At 40.0% G+C, this 16,427-nt stretch overlaps 2 protein-coding genes across 9 annotated transcripts in view; one reads left to right on the plus strand and one right to left on the minus strand.

The window, feature by feature from the left end:
* Positions 1-4,302: 4,302 nt before the first annotated feature.
* On the minus strand, positions 4,303-6,100 carry LOC311621138 (small EDRK-rich factor 1). Its single transcript, XM_084880937.1, has 3 exons — positions 5,972-6,100; positions 4,931-5,039; positions 4,303-4,574 (listed from the first exon to the last, which is right to left on the minus strand). The coding sequence occupies exons 1-3, from the start codon at positions 5,976-5,978 to the stop codon at positions 4,502-4,504; spliced, it is 189 nt and encodes a 62-aa protein (XP_084737063.1). The 5' UTR covers positions 5,979-6,100; the 3' UTR covers positions 4,303-4,501.
* Positions 6,101-6,590: 490 nt separating this feature from the next.
* BDP1 (BDP1 general transcription factor IIIB subunit) overlaps positions 6,591-16,427 on the plus strand; it is a 73,265-nt gene continuing 63,428 nt past the window's right edge. For 6 of the 8 annotated variants that reach the window (XM_084880880.1, XM_084880884.1, XM_084880882.1 and 3 more), the window contains exons 1-5: positions 6,591-7,077; positions 9,848-10,124; positions 12,419-12,528; positions 13,822-13,881; positions 16,293-16,421. In XM_084880880.1, the coding sequence (XP_084737006.1) occupies positions 6,866-7,077; positions 9,848-10,124; positions 12,419-12,528; positions 13,822-13,881; positions 16,293-16,421 (788 nt within the window). In that variant the 5' untranslated portion in view covers positions 6,591-6,865. The remainder of the gene's footprint in view (positions 7,078-9,847; positions 10,125-12,418; positions 12,529-13,821; positions 13,882-16,292; positions 16,422-16,427) is intronic. The other 2 variants (XM_084880887.1, XM_084880886.1) reach the window with 2 other exon arrangements.

Consider the following 16,427-nt stretch of genomic DNA (forward strand, 5'->3'; position numbering starts at 1 on the left):
TTATTTTTTTAAAAAAATATATATTTTATTGATTTTGTACAGAGAGGAAGGGAAAGAGATACAGAATTAGAAACATCAATGAGAGAGTCATTGATTAGCTGCCTCTTGCACACCCCCTACTGGGGATATGCCCGCAACCAAGATATGCCCTTGACCAGAATTGAACCCGGGACCCTTCAGTCCCCAAGATGACGCTCTATCCATTGAGCCAAACCGGTTTCGGCGATAATACATTTTTTTAAAGTGCTTTAACGAGTGTTAGCCTTCCTCTGGCTGGTTTGGCTCAGTGCCTGCAGACCAAAGGACCCTGGGTTTGATCCAGTCAAGGGCATGTACCTGGGTTGCAGGCTCCACCCCTGCCAGGGCCCTGGTCAGGACACTAGCAGGAGGCAACCAAGCAATGCGTCTCTCTCACATTGATGTTTGTCTCTGTGTATTTTCCTCTCTCTTCCACTCTCCCTAAAAATCAATGGAAAAATATTTTCGGGTGAGGGTTAAAAAAATAAATAAATAAAGAGTGCCAGCCTTGGCTGGGTATCTCTTTTGGTTAGAGCATTATATTGATGAGTCAAAGTTGCAGGTTCCATACTGGATCAGGGCACTTACAAGACTCAACCAATTAATATGTAAGTAAGTAGAACAACAAATTGATGTCTCTCTCTCTCTTCTTCTTTCTAAAAATCAATAAAAAAGTTAGATCCAGAGACATAGAAGCATGGAACAGCATCAAACCTCGGAAGGCGGGGAAGGTGGCTGGGGGACTTGTATGCATGCATATAAGCATAACCAATGGACACAGACATGAGGACATGTGCTGGGGGATGGGAGCAGATGGGAGATAGGTCAATGGCGGAAAAAGGAGACATATGTAATGTAGGGAGCGATTATAGGGTAAAGCCTCAGACTGACCTGCTGGCAAAGCCAAAGTCCCAGCCGAGAGGGCACAGCATAATTAAGCTTGACTTTATGACGCTCCCTAGATCCCTAGATCCTGCCTAGGTAGCTAATGGGCTGTGGGAGGTGCAGCAAAACAAAAACAAAACCAAGTGAAACTCTCAGGAATATTGTAACTATGGTGACCACTACCTTGTTTACCTATAAAATAAAGCATGATCTGGATCTGTTCTGTGGTCTCAGCCAGGCATAGAAGGTCCACCTAAACAAAGCTTATTTCCTTTGTATTTTATATATACTTTATTGATTTTTTACAGAGAAGAAGGGAGAGGTATAGTTAGAAACATCCATGAGAGAGAAACATCAACCAGCTGCCTCCTGCACACCCCCTACTGGGGTTGTGCCTGCAACCAAGGCACATGCCCTTGATTGGATCGAACCTGGGACTCTTCAGTCCACAGGCTGATGCTTTATCCACTCAGACAAATCAGTGTCAGCTCTTTGTCTTTTCTTCATCCTTCGCAGGCTCTCCCTCAGGCTCGCTGAACCGTTGGCTGTGCTGGTGTAGCACAATGTAATACTTTTAACAATAAAAAATTTAAATTGAAAAAAAATAAAAGCAAAAAAAAAATTAAATCTTAATTTAATAACAAGTTGTCTGTGAATGTTTAATGTGTATAATGAGGGCTTTGTAAAAGGTTTTGTTTTCAAGAAGCAAAGTAGTCATGGAAAACCTGAATTAATAAGGATGTACAGCCCTCACCAGCTTGGCTCAGTGGATAGAGTGTGGGCCTGTGGACTGAAGGGTCCCAGGTTTGATTCCGGGCAAGGATATGTACCTTGGTTGTGCTACATTCCTGTAGGAGGTGTGCAGGAGGCAGCTGATCTATGTTTCTCTCTCATCCATGTTTCTAACTCTCTATCACTCTCCCTTCCTCTCTTTAAAAAAAATCAATAAAATATACTTAAAAAAATAAGAAAGTGCATTTGAGCAATCTGTAAGTCATTCTTATTTCACTGACATTTTCATGACTTGGCCATCTGAAAAGACAACATCTTTCAATATGGATTATTATAAAGCAAGTACTTCTTTAGCAGGTGAAGCAGGAGGCAGTTTAATAAATATTCTTTTTCAGTTTTCACCTAGTGAAAAACCATGACAATCATAAAAGTAATTAAATTTTAATTGAATTTTGATGTTTATAGATCTTCATCACCAAAGGCAATTAGGAATTTACCAAAAGAAGTTGACATACTCCCTGCTTAGTTGCTCTCCCTGTTAAAACCGTTACACAGCCAAAACCAGTTTAGCTCAGTGGATGGAGCATCGGCCTGTAGACTGAGGGGTCCCAGGTTCGATTCTGGTCGGGGACACATACCTTGCTTGTGGGCACATCTCCAGTGTGGGGTGTGCAGGGGGCAGCTGATTGATGTTTCTCTCTCATTGATGTTTCTAACTCTATCCCTCTCCCTTCCTCTCTGTAAAAAAATAAATAAATAAAATATAAAAAAACACCAGTACACAAATTGTAAAATATACAAATCATCATCTGATTGTCTGTTAGGTTTTCACTTTAGGGATATGTCTTCCCTCCCCCAGTTTTATTGAGGTATGATTGAAAAGTGAAAATTGCATATATTTAAGGCTATAATTTTATATATAACACTATGGGGATATTCTTTTTTTTAAAAATTCAGTAGTTTTGAAACCAATTGTATACTCAAATAACAGTAGTACATCTGACTTAAACAAAAAAGCTCTCTTTACTAGGTGGAACTTGAAAATATAACGCAAAAATATATTGTCATTTTCCAGAATGGGTAAACTCTTCCCATCTATAAAAACATGAGGAAAAAGAACAAAATATATATATATTTAAAGTTAGAAAAACAAGGCTATAAATCAATAGTTCCTTTTAGCCCATTTTCAAAAACGGCCTCGTTTGATACGTGGGTAATAATTTCTTACTCTGCCACTAACAGAAAAGACATTCGAAAGGAATCAAGTAACTGATGTAACTGACCTCAGTATATCACCTTGGGAAGTAGCAGCTGCTACCTCGTATTTTCAGCAGGACTTACGAAGGTTGCTAATAATAATGCACTACCTCCTATTAAGGATGATGTAACTAAGTATTTTTAATGTTTATAAGGGTGTTTCATGGATTTTGGCAATTTTCAAATTACATTGTAAAGTTGGTACTACTTCATCTAAATAATTGTCTTTCTTTGGTAACAACTCAAAGAAATATCTAAAGTTAGTACAAATATCTAAAGTTAGTAAATATCTAAAGTTAGTTTTATTTTTTGAAGAAAGATCCTGAAACATTATACTAAGTCAGACTGAAAGATAAAGTTTAAAAGTTTTTATAAAGATATAACATATGTAATGACTGTTCACTCTACAAAATCTTGATCATAACTTTGCTGGCTTGTTACAATTATTCATCTGTATTTTCCCCTTAATATTTTGTAAATAACCAGTTTCCCTAGTAGAGGTTTAGATATTTTAATTACTTTGTTTAAATATGCTACATGAAAAGAAGCTAAATTGTCAATATAGTCCTATCCGGTTTGGCTCAGTAGATAGAATGTTGGCCTACAGACATAGGGTCCATTGTAGGCCAAATGCATGTACCTAGATTGCAGGTTCCATCCCCGGCCCTCTGGTTGGGGCCCATACAGGAGGAAACCAATCAATGTGTCTGTCTCACATCAATGTTCCTCTCTCAGTCTCTCCTCCTTCCTTCCACCCTTTCTAAAAATCAATGGAAAAAAATATCTTCTGATGAGGATTAACAATATAAAGTGTCAATATAGTTCAGCAGTTACCCTTAATTTTCTCCCTCTTTTCTATCTATAAGAAATGTCTGGTGATGTTGAAGGTAAAAAAATCAAATCCTGTATTTTAACAGTTAATTTATCCATAAAATGAGTAACATTCAGTTTGGATATGTCTCAATGATTTATTATAACCCAGAGATCTTCTTTATGCTAATATTTAGGTTCTTTTGGAACTGTAGTTTTCCCCAGATTTGTAAGAATTGTTTAACTTTTTAAAAAGTCCAAAGGTATTCCACTACATGGGCTATTTTAAATACGAAAATCATTCATTATAAGAAAGCAAATAAAAGATATGGCTGAAAGCATAAAAAGTTCTCTGAACTCATGGCTTATTGCTCTGGGTAAAAATTCTAGAGATTTTTAAGCAAACCAGTTGATTAAAAAGCAAAATTAGATGAATGCATCTGAAATTCTATTATGTAATAATGTTGACTTTAAAGACCTACCTTAACAAATTTTTTTAAGAGAAAGATTGTAGATTTATATAAGAGTTTCTATTATCTGATCACATTACCTCTAGTTATGTATGTGCTCACTGCTGATAAGAAAATGTTCACCAACATGTCACATGCATGGTTACTGTTTTATTTTTTGAAGAAAGTTCCTGAAACATTATACTAAGTCAGACTGAAAGATAAAGTTTAAAAGTTTTTATAAAGATATAACATATGTAATGACTGTTCACTCTACAAAATCTTGATCATAGAGCTTATAAAATACACCTAGTTGGCAGTAGCACCCAGGTTTTCCAAATTGTCAGCCATCATTTTTCTCTTGTCTGCATAGACTTCTTCTCATTAGCTGCTTTCTGCTTTTGTTGCATGATCTCAGAGTCTCTATAATGGGAGAAAAGGCTGTAAGTTGTTACAGAAAAGCCGATTACGTTCTCACTTGTGTTCTGTATATAACCAATTCAGTATATTAAATGATAATTTTGCTAAATGAAGTGCTAATGGTGTGGTGGAGTTGCGTGAGGCTCTCTGCAAAACAAACTATAGCTTAAGAACTTTAAATTCTTCATCCATGGGTTGGGATAACTATCCATATAGTTTTATTATGCCTGGCACAACAAATATTCAACTGTTATCCCTTTCTGCAGGTTAGGCCTAGTTCTACCAAGAATTTTAAAAATGCATTCCATTCTCCACACTGAAAACTTCAGTGACTTCAGAATTACATTAGCATCACTGACCTCTGTTTTCTCTGAGAGGCAGTCAAGCTATCCTCTTTTCTTTTTCCCTTGCTAATTTCCTGGGATTTCTTCATGTTTTTCTGGCGAGCAAGTTCTCGTTGATTTCCACCTAGGTACAAAGAAAAACAGTCGTGCTCTTTACCCATCTCCAAAATTATTAATTTCAGTTTAAGGCTCTTATTGAAGTGCATCTGAAGTTTGCTTTCTAAAAATATATATTTTATTGATTTTTTACGGAGAGGAAGAGAGTGGGGTAGAGTTAGAAACCGATGAGAAAGGAACATCAATCAGCTGCTTCCCGCACACCCCCTAAGGTACATGCATGCCCTGGACTGAAATGGAACCTGGGAACCTTGAGTCTGAAGGCCGACGCTCCATCCACTGAGCCAAACCGGTCAGGGCTGAAGTTTGCTTTTCAATAGATGAGCAGCAAAGTACAGCACTGAGTGGTGGCCTCAGATCTGACTACAGGAGGAAGCGTAAAGGTAAATACTGAAGATCTTTAAGAGTATTATACCAATCAAGGTGTTCACTGGCTGCAAATGCAAGATCTCTTAAAAGCGGCATTCCATTCCAATCGGCTATCCATTGGTCAGTATTCCAAAGTAAGTTCTGGCTTCTGCGGGGTGCGGGTGGAGCGAGAAAGCTAGATACAGAGACTACATGCCGCACAAGCCAACTCCTAAGCCAGAAGCTTGTGAAACGTGACCGGAGAGAGCTAAACAAAAGAACGAGGGCGGAGACTCGGGCGGAGCGCCGGGTGTTGATTAGGCCTGATGATGTCAAGTGCCAGCTATACACCACCTCCAGAGCCGGACCCCTCCGGAGCGGCCGTCTCACACAGCCCGGCTCCGGGAGGGGTTCTTTCCTGTGTAATCCGCACCTGGGGCAGGCCCCCGTTCAGGCCCCATCGGAACCCACCGTCCCTCTCTCTGCGGTCTGAAGACAGGGGATTCCCCGCCAGCCCCTGGCTCCCCGCCACCCGCGCCTGGGTGACCCGTTGGCTTCCCTGCCGCCTCCCCAACCTGTCCGCACACTCACGGGCCATGCCGACCACCGCTCCGAGCCCGGAAGAGAGCGACTCGGAAAAGCACAGGCTTCCGCGCGCGATCAGCGGACGTCTCCCCTCAGCGGGTCTGGAAGGCGAGGCCAGCCCGCCCTCCGCTGAGCCCCGCCCCGCCCTCCGCTGGGCCCCGCCCCGCCCTCCGCTGGGTCACGCCCCGCCCACCGCCCCGCCCGCCGAGGCCAGAACAGGGAACTCGTTCACATTAAAAAGTCCACAAGCACATACAGTGAATGCTCTTCCACGACATATTTCCCTGAAACTCAGTTTCTCCCCTAAAAGGTAACTATTATCAGTTGCTTCACCTCTGAATTTCTAATCTATGATCTCAATTTAGAGTTTCTAAGCCTGGTATGTGTTCATAAACAGTCCCTGCTCTAAAGGACCCTCTTAAAAGAAAACCGGCCAGCGGTTTTAGTAGTTCCCATACAATCTGGGGCTGAGGGGTTGACTAGCTTTTCCCCTTCTTTTCAACAATTTCTCAGGACGCCTGGAGAGGGCAGAGCGCACAGCCTGGCGCCTCTATTTCTGGTTCATCAGTAACCTGGACTTTGTAGTTTGACAGTTACCATGGTTCCGGGCGTCTTACGTCATCGCGCAGCGCTTGCTGATGACGCAATCAGCTTAGGCGCCTTCCAAGGGCGGGGAGCTAGGTCCAGGGGGGAACCCACCTCTGACTGTAGCAGGGTCATGAGGAAGAGGCGGCGGCGGGACGCATCCGGAGGCGGCGGGGGCGCGAATCTCCGGTAGCTGCCCGCTGGGCCGGCTCGTGGCTTGGTGGGAGGGCGTCGTTCCTCACCCTCTCGCGCAGCGGCCGGGGCTCGGGGCTAAGAGCGGCCGTGGGCCGCCTCCCCGGGCCCCCTGGCTCCGCCATGTTCCGCCGGGCACGCCTTAGCGTGAAGCCGAATGTCAGGCCTGGTGTGGGCGCCAGGAGCTCCGCCGCCGCCAATCCCCAGCGGGGACGGGAGGCTCCCCGGCCGCCGGAGCCGGCAGCGGCCGGTGACCCGAAGCCAGCGGAGATCACAGATGTGCCCCCGGCGGATTCCGGGCGGGCAAAGCCGCCGGAAGAGGCTCCCCGGAGCAGGTAGGTGCTGGAAGAGGGGAGCGTTTTCATCCCCGGGCCTGTCAGCCGAGAGGGTGAACTTTACAGGGGGAGTTACTCCCTCGCTTGAACTAAGTTTTACAGTTGAGGCCGGAGGGTATAGATTCTGGGGGAGAGAACCATGTCCTCAAGTGGTTGTGGGTGTAATCCAGGTGTAACAATCTGGAAGTGAATAAGCCACACGTGGTATTATTCATTAGAGAATTTGGATTGCCGTAGTTTTAATTCTTCCGGAGTACTTTTGCAGGCATAAGTAGTTTTAAAAAATTTTAAAAACTTTTTTATTTATATTTATTGACTTTTAGAGAGAGTGGGGGGAGAGAGAAAGAAACATCAAGTTATTGTTTCACGTTTTTATCGCATTCATTGGTTGCTTCTTGTATGTGCCCTGACTGGGGATTGAACCCACAACCTTGGCTTGGGCAACTTTGCCTTATCTGGAGGATGCTCTGACCAACTGAGCTACCTGGCCAGGGCCAAGATATTTATTATTTAAAATTTTTATTTTTTTTATTTACTAGAGGCCTTGTGCATGAAATCATACATGGGTGGGTTCCCTTGGTGTGGCCTGCTGGAATCAGGCCCCAGCTGTCGCCTCCAGCTTCGCAGCCGTCCTGGCATTCTGCCTTGGCCTGGCACTGCCCCCTTATCTGCTTGTCCATCCCACCTGTGGGGCGATCAATTGGGACTGGGTCCCCCCCTCCTCCCCCCAGCTCCCTCATCGCCTGGGAGATGGGCAGTGGCCCTGGGGGGGGGGGCGCCGACCCCCTCCCCGCCATTGTTGCTGGTTGCCATCTGCTGGGCGATCAGCAGGACTATTGGGGTCACCCACCCCTCCCCTCCCACCTGACTTGACCGCACTACCCACTCATCTGCTCCACCATCCCTCATTGGTCCTGCTCTCATCTGGGCCCATTGGACCCCCAGTGCCTCCACTGCCATCTGCTGCCATCACTGCGTCTCAGACTCTCAGCATGTTCCACGTCGCCCCCTGGTGGTCATGGCACATCATAGCAGACAGTCAAACTCCCAGTCATTCAATTTGCATATTAGGCTTTTGTTATATAGGGTTTAGTTTATTTTGTTAAATATATTTTTATTGGTTTCAGAGAGAAAGGGAGAGGGGGAGAGAGAGAGAGAGAGAGAGAGAGAGAAACATCAATGATGAGAGAATCAAAGATAGGCTGCTTCCTGCACACCCAATACTGGCGATCTGTGATGGGGGAATTGAACCCTGACCTCCTGGTTCATAGGTAGAGGCTCAACCACTGAGCTATGCTGTCTGGGCTATTTATTTACTTATTTATTTTTAAACTTTATTTTAAAAAATTTTATTTAAAATATATTTTATTGATTTTTCACAGAGGAGAAGAGAGAGGGATAGAGAGCTGGAAACATCAATGAGAGAGAATCATTGATCAGCTGCCTCCTGCACACCCCCCACCGGGGATGTGCCTGCAACCAAGGTACATGCCCTTGACTGGAATCAAACCTGGGACCTTTCAGTCTGAAGGCTGACACTTTCAGTCTGAAGGCATACAGGAGGCAGCTGATTGATGATTCTCATCACTGATGTTTCTATCTCTCCTTCTCACTTCCTCTCTCTGAAATGAGTAAAATTTTAATTAAAAAAAAAAGAACATTGATGAGAGAGAAACATCATCGAGTGGCTGCCTCCTGTATGCCCCCTGCTGGGAATCGAGCCTGCAACCTTGGGCCTGTGCCCTGATCAGGAATTGAGCTAGCCACCTCTTGATTCATAAGTTGATGCTCAACCATTGAGCCTCACTGGCCAGGCTACCAATCTTCCCCCCCTCCCTTCTTGACTTACCTTGCTTTCTATCCATTCCTGAAATAGTTATTTCCAATGTGAACTATATCTAGTATCTAATTTGGAGTTACTGAGCACATTTTTTGGAGTGAAGCATTTGATAGCTGTATAGTAAATAGAGTTGTGCCTGACAAAAGACAAATGATTTCTTCCTCAAACAGAATTTTGTTTGATTAACGTAGCTAAGTGTGTATCTTCAAAAACTGCAATTCAGATATTTCAAAGGTTTGATGTGTATATTTGGTTTAACTGATCTCAGATTGATAAAGTAAAATGTCAAAATTTAGATCAATTTAGATGGATGTCAGTGTGGATTATAAGCTTAACTTTAAAAAAAAATAACTTTGTTATCTGATGATTTAAACTAGGTTAAGTAAACTTTGTTTTTGTAAGTTAGGGTTTTGTGTTTGTGGGGTTTTTGTGTGTGTGTGTGTGTGTGTGTGTGTTTTGTTTTTTTTTTTTTAGGGACCCAAGATGAACATAAAATTATGTGCTGTAATGTGCTTAGGGACTTAGAATTTACATATATGTTAAAATGATTTGCTAAAAATTTTTATTCCAACATCTGTCATAACAAACATACATCTCAAGTCAATGATTTTTTTAAAAATGAGATTTTACTGTTTTGAATTTTTCCAAATTAGTTTAAAAAATATTTTTATTGCTTTCAGAGAGGGAGAGGGATAGAAATATCAATGATGAGAGAGAATCATTGACTGGCTGACTCCTGCACGCCCCCTATTGGGGATCAAGCTTGCTACTCGGGTGTATGCCCTGTCCTGGAATCGAACCATGCCCTCCTGGTTTATAGGTCAACATTCAATCACTGAGTAGCACCTGCCTGACCCAAATTAGTTTTTAAAACTAAAATATTTAAAAAGATCCATGATACCCTTTTTATTTCTTTTTGAATTTCAACAGTAATGAAAAGACTGATGGTAAGAATGATGTTGAAGAATCCAGTAAATCTTCCTCTACTGTTTCACAGAGAAGAAAGCGAATATCAAGTACTCCTACTCTGGTTAAGCCTAGTGTCAATGTTCCTTCAGTGCCTCATCCCTTATCTACAGTTAATCAAGAAGATCCACAGCCACAGCCAAAACCAACAAAAGAGAAACAGCCTTACTCCGACAGATACCGAATATATAAAGCCCAGAAACTGAGAGAAATGTTAAAAGAAGAATTAAGAAAAGAGAAGGTAAGAGAGGAAAATCAGAATTTTGACTGTTCCCTGCCAGATTTCAGTTTTATATCAGTTAGATATGATTTGGAGGAAAATAATCATTTGTAGCATTTTATAGGGGAACAAAACTAAATAATATCCTTTATGTTAACAGAGTATCCCCTTTTCTCTCTCTTCTTTTTTTTTTGCTGAAATACTTTTTAATTTTAGTTATTATTGAAAGTGTTACATATGACCCACCCCTTGTCCTCTCCCAGCCTGCTCCCGTCCCAGCCCCGGCGTTCACCCCAACCCCCATTGTCTATGTTCTTTGGTTATGCTTATATACATTCTCTGGTTGATCTCTTCTCCCTTCCTCTTTTCTTAACAGAATGATTAAGAAGCACTATGGATTTAAGCTTTTTCCCCCATTATACTAATTTTATATGTTTTATTTATCTATATTTTGATGGTTTTTGATGAAGGCTACAAATAGAAGCTTCAGTATACACGCAGATACACATATAACATATTTATAACTTAAAAACAATTTATTGATTTTTTTTCACAGAGCGGAAGGGAGAGGGAAAGAGAGTTAGAAACATCAATGAGAGAGAAATAATTGATCAGCTGCTTTCTGCACACCCCTTACTGGGAATGTGCTCGCAACCAAGGTACGTGCCCTTGACCAGAATCAAACCTGGGACCCTTCAATCTACAGGCCAACGTTCTATCCACTGAGCCAAACTGGTCAGGGCACTTGGTTGTTTTTTTAAATGTGTTTTTATTTACTTCTGAGAGAGGAAGGCAGAGGGAAATTGATGAGAGAATTATCAATCCCCTATTGGGGATTGAGCCTGAAGCCAGGGACTGTTACCTGATGGGGAATCAACTGCCATATCCTGGCTCATGAGTTTACTCAATCACTGAGCAACACTGGCTGGACTGTGTGTGTGTGTGTGTGTGTGTGTGTGTGTGTGTGTGTGTGTTTTAATTGATTTTTAGAGAAAGAAGAAGGGAGGGATACAAAGGAGAGAGAAACATCAGTTGGCTGCCTCCTATACATCTCCTCCTGGGAATTGAGCCTGCAATCCAGGCATGTGTCTTGATAGGGAATTGAAACAGCCACCTTTTGATCTATGGGGTATGCTCAGCCTACTGAGCTACACCAGCTGGGCATACTTATAACTTTTAATCAGATTTTTATGAGGATGTCCAGATGACATGAGTTACATTCATTTGATTTAAGGCCAGTATAGTTGAGCAAAAATGATTGGTAATATTTCTAAACTGACAATATGGAAAATTATAAATGGCAAAAACATTCATGTATGTATATATGTCCTTTTTAATCTTCAAGTTTATTTTTCTAAGAGGGCAATGTAACAGCAGTGAAGCATACAAGCTCTGGGGTTAGTCACTAAAGGTTTGAACATTAGATTCATACCTTATTGACTATATGACTTTAGGCAATTTAATTTATCTTTCTAAATGTATTTCCTCATCTGTAAAATAGACTAATGATAGTATCTACCTAACGGAAGAATTGTGGAGATTAAGTGCATTAATACATGTTAAACTCATTTAGATTAGTGTTTAGCAAATAAGAACTTAACAAATGTCAGCTTTTAATTATAGCATTATCTTTTTTTTTTTTTTAAGAGGAATGCACTTAGCTTGGTGCTTTATATTTGTTATCTCAGAATCACTCTTTTACACCAGAGTATACAAGCTCAGAGAGATTATTATTATTTTTTTTTATGTTACACATTTGAATCTATATCCTCTAAAACTTAAGCCTGAAAAATGTTCTGTTTTATAGAATGTGCTTAATTAGATTTATTTTGGGTAATTAAAAATTAAACATTTGCTTCAAGAATTTTATAAAATACATAGTATTCACTGCAGGGTAAGCAAAAGCTATGTATTTATAAATTCTCAGTAAATTATTATAGTTAGAAGGCACCAGTAAGCAGGATTTTATACATTGGGCTTTTATCCATTCTGAGTCACTTTAGTTTTTAAAATTCCTTAATATGCAACAACTTCTTAATGTTCAGTTTATAAAATTTTCCCTAAAATGGTGCATAATTATGGTAGGAGTAATTTTCAAGCATTTGCAATTAATGCAGTAGTGGACTGTATACTTGAATATAGTACATTTGAAATTCTTCTATATTTAAAAATAAAAGTGGATCTCTCTCTCTCTCTCTCTCTCTCTCTCTTTCTCTTTCTCTCTTTCTCCATTTCCCTTCATCTCCCTCCATCTCCTTCTATCTCCCTCTCTCCCTTTCTTCCTCCCTCCCTTCATCCCCTCTCTCTGTATTTAGAAACAGTGGAAAAACAAATATGCCATAAATGAAAGTCAGAGACCACCAGATCGTTCAAAAATGACTATGAGAGACTTCATATATTACCTGCCAGATAGCAATCCAATGACGTGAGTAAACTTCGTTTTTGTCTTACTTTCTTTGAGTATCATCTATAGAGTACAGTTTCATGTTTTCCAAAAGCATGTTGACAAAATTTATAGCAAATATGATGTCCTTTTAAATAGAACTTTGCAACAAAAATTAGTGGTATTTTAAGTAACTGCTTTCTTGGTGGTAAATGATTCCTTTACCTCTGAGATTAAAAATAAGTTTCCTGTGTTACATTATTAAGATGTAGTAAAACTAATTAAATAGCTTTTCTGTAATCATGATTGCAATTTCTATTTCTTTCTTTTTTTTTTTTAAAATATATTTTATTGATTTTACACAGAGAGGAATTGAGAGGGACAGAGAGCTAGAAATGTCGATGAGAGAGAAATATCGACCAGCTGCCCCTTTGCACTCCCTACGGGGGATGTGCCTGCAACCAATGTACATGCCCTTGACCGGAATCGAACCTGGGACCTCTCAGTCCGCAGACCGACGCTCTATCCACTGAGCCAAACCAATCCTGGCAGTTTCTATTTCTTGTACACTATAACCTGATCTGAAGGAGTGACCTATTTATTAAATGAAGTAGCATTTGATTAAGAAATCCTCAAAGAACAAAGCTTCTTTAATCAAAGTTAGCCTGAGGAGGCCAGATTATGATAAATCTCATTTTTGTGCATTTGATGGTTTAACCGGTAGATGTAAGAGTAGTGGCATATTTTCAGTATAGTGTATTTAGATTTACTAGGTCCATTTATTTTCAACTGGTGTGCTGCAAGAATTCTTAAAACATGTAATACCTGACTATTTAGTCAAGGGCACTGAGATTATTAAATAAAAAATGACAACAGCCAACACAATAATAACTGGTGTGAATAAATCAAAATGATATTATTTTCTTTTTATCAGTTTGGCAAAAAATTATATTTTTTGATGTGCCACAGAATTTTAATAATTAGTTTATGTGTGCCATGAGATGACAAAGGTTGAAAGCCACTGGCCTAGTTGAAGGTAAGGCCAGAAACCTAGGTTTTGAATGGTTTGATAAGCCACTAGATGGCTTCATGTTTTTAGACTGGGAGCCTGTCTTCACTGAGGAATTAGAGGGTAAGAGAGTTCCCTACCTAGGGCCTAACAAATCATTTCTACTCGGCTTTTTGTATTGACTGTCGGGACACACCATCATTAATACTAGTGTATGTTATGTTATTAAAAAAATGCAAGTTAAAATAATTCTTGCCTACAGATAGAATTGACAAGATGTAAATTAATTATTTATTAATAAATATTCTGTTATTTTTGTTTAATAGTTCCTCACTGGAGCAAGAAAAGAAAACTGAAAAGTCATTGACACCAGTTCAGACAAGAGAGTAAGCATCTCATCTTATTCTTTTCAAATATATTCTGGCATGGATACATTAAAAAAAAAAAAGAAATCAAGTGATAACCTCTTTTTATAGTCAGATTACATGTGATAGCAATTTTTAAGTAGAATTGCTGATAAGAATAAAGTTAGTTTGATTTTAATCAGTAGGAAAGCCCCAGGCTATTTGTGTATTACATATATATGGCCAATGTTATGATTTGCATTAAAGCTTTTAGAATTATAAGGGGTTTTGTTTTGCTTTAAAATAATAATATATTCACACTAGTGGCCCTGTTCATGAACTGCCTCCCCCCTTTGCTGGCCTGATTGCCCCCTACTCACCCCCCTCTCCAGCTGGCCTGGTTGCCCACGCAGACTGCTTGTTCAGTCGTTTAGTCTTCCTTTGGGCCACCCTGTGCATCTGGGCAGCTGCCATTTGAGGCCTGCTTGCTCCCTGGGCAGCTGGGGGGCTCAGGGGACTGGGCACCGCCATCTTTGAGGGCATGGCAGACAATTAGCATATTCCCTCATTATTGGCTGTGGGTGCTGCCCTCTACGAGAGGGTGATGGTCAGTTAGCACATTCCCTCATTAGATAGGATGCTACAAAATTCAGAAGGAACAAAGATATATTGAGAAAATTCTCCAATTCTGTTTTTCAGCCATCCAGTTTCCCCAGAGGCAGCATATTACCAATTTTTTAATGTATTGTTCTAAATCTAATCTATGTTTATTCAAGCAAACATATATATAGCATTTTTCTTTTTCCTTTCCTTTACCCGTCTTTTCCTTTTTTCTTTCTTCTTACTTTCCCTTTTGTTTTCTTTTTTTAGCGTTCTGTGTATGCCATCCTGCAATGGATGTAGTTTTGATGTCACTAACGAGTCTTTTTTGTTTAAACTGCCTGTTGCCTTCCACATTGCACTGCCATTTTAGTTTACCAAAAAGAAAGCCCTATAAGAGATCCCTTAGGAAGTTATTGTAGCCTTGTAATTCATGGTGGGGGGGATTGTGGAAAATTAGCACAAACATTGGGGTTTTTTGGTTGATACTTAAAGGCTTATTAAATAATGATTACTGTTTTGCTTAGAATCCACATTATTTTAAAGCAGAACTCTCAAGCTTTACAAATGTGTTATGTTTTTATAGATTTATAGGTATGTTTGCTTTAGTAATACTTTAAGGAGACAATGTAATTAAATGGAAGGTATAATGGATTTGGAGTCATATTCAGAAAATTGTGTTTGGCTTCTTGGTGTAGCCTACACATATAGTAATGTTTATGTAAAATCTAGACCAAAAGTTACTTGTTTTCTTCAAGCTTCAAATGACTATGAAAATACCCCTAAATCACTGGTGGGCAAACTGTGGCTTATAAGCCACATGTGGCTCTTTGCCCCCTTGAGTTTTTAGCAAAGGCCAGCTTAGAAGTACCCTAATTAAGTTAATAACAATGTACCTACTTATATAGTTTAAGTTTAAAATACTTGGCTCTCAAAAGAAATTTCAATCATTGTACTATTGATATTTGGCTCTGTTGACTAATGAGTTTGCCCTTCCACTGCCCTAAATGTTTTTCTGAGAATTAATAAAATGATTTGAGAACTAATGCTATATAAATGTAAGGGTTATTTTAGTTACTTCTAAAATACGTACATGTTTTACTCTGCCTGATACGCTTTTAAGATAGAAAAGAAGAGCATTTATTTCTCTTTTCTTTTAAAAAAAAAATGTATTTTATTAATTTTTTAGAGAGGAAGGGAGAGGGAGAGGGAGAGGGAGTTAGAAACAACAGTGAGAGAGAATCATCGATCAGCTGCCTCCTGCACACTTCCTATTGGGGATGTGCCTGCAACCAAGGTATATGCCCTTGTCTGGAATTGAACCTGGGACCCTTCAGTCTGCAGACCGATGCTCTATCCATTGAGCCAAACTGGATAGGGCTATTTCACTTTATTTTCAAAGAGGGTAAGGTTCTTATTAAATGCTACCAGATGAAATTTGAGAAAATCTTAAAACCATGTCATTAACAAAATATAGTATTTTCTTTTATTTATTGATTGGTTGATGAGAGAGAGAGAGAGAGAGAGAGAGAGTGAGAGAGAGAGAGAGAGAGAGAGAGAGAGAGAGAAGGGAGGGAATAGAGACATGGATTTGTTTTTCCACTTATTTATGCATTTATTGGTTGATTCCTGTATGTAACCTGACTGGGAATTAAACCTATATATTTGGCATATCAAAGACAACTCTAACCAACTGAGCTACCAGGTAGGGTAACACATAGTATTTTCGTAAGTTATAGGGGAAATTGGTAATTGCTAGAAGGTTGAATTTGCAATAATTTATTTTAGAGGTCCATAGTAGTCAAAAACACTTCTCATGGATATATGAATCAACCTTTGTTTACCTTTGATAGGCAAGAAGATAAGAGTACTCCTGATGTTGAAGATAATGAAGAACTGGAAGAAGAAATAGATGATGGTCCATTGCTGGTTCCCCGAGTAAAAGTGGCAGAAGATGGTTCTATAATTTTGGATGAAGAAAGGTAAGT

Source organism: Pipistrellus hanaki (assembly GCF_964339955.1).
Source record: "Pipistrellus hanaki genome assembly, chromosome: 4".
Taxonomy (NCBI): Eukaryota; Metazoa; Chordata; class Mammalia; order Chiroptera; family Vespertilionidae; genus Pipistrellus; species Pipistrellus hanaki.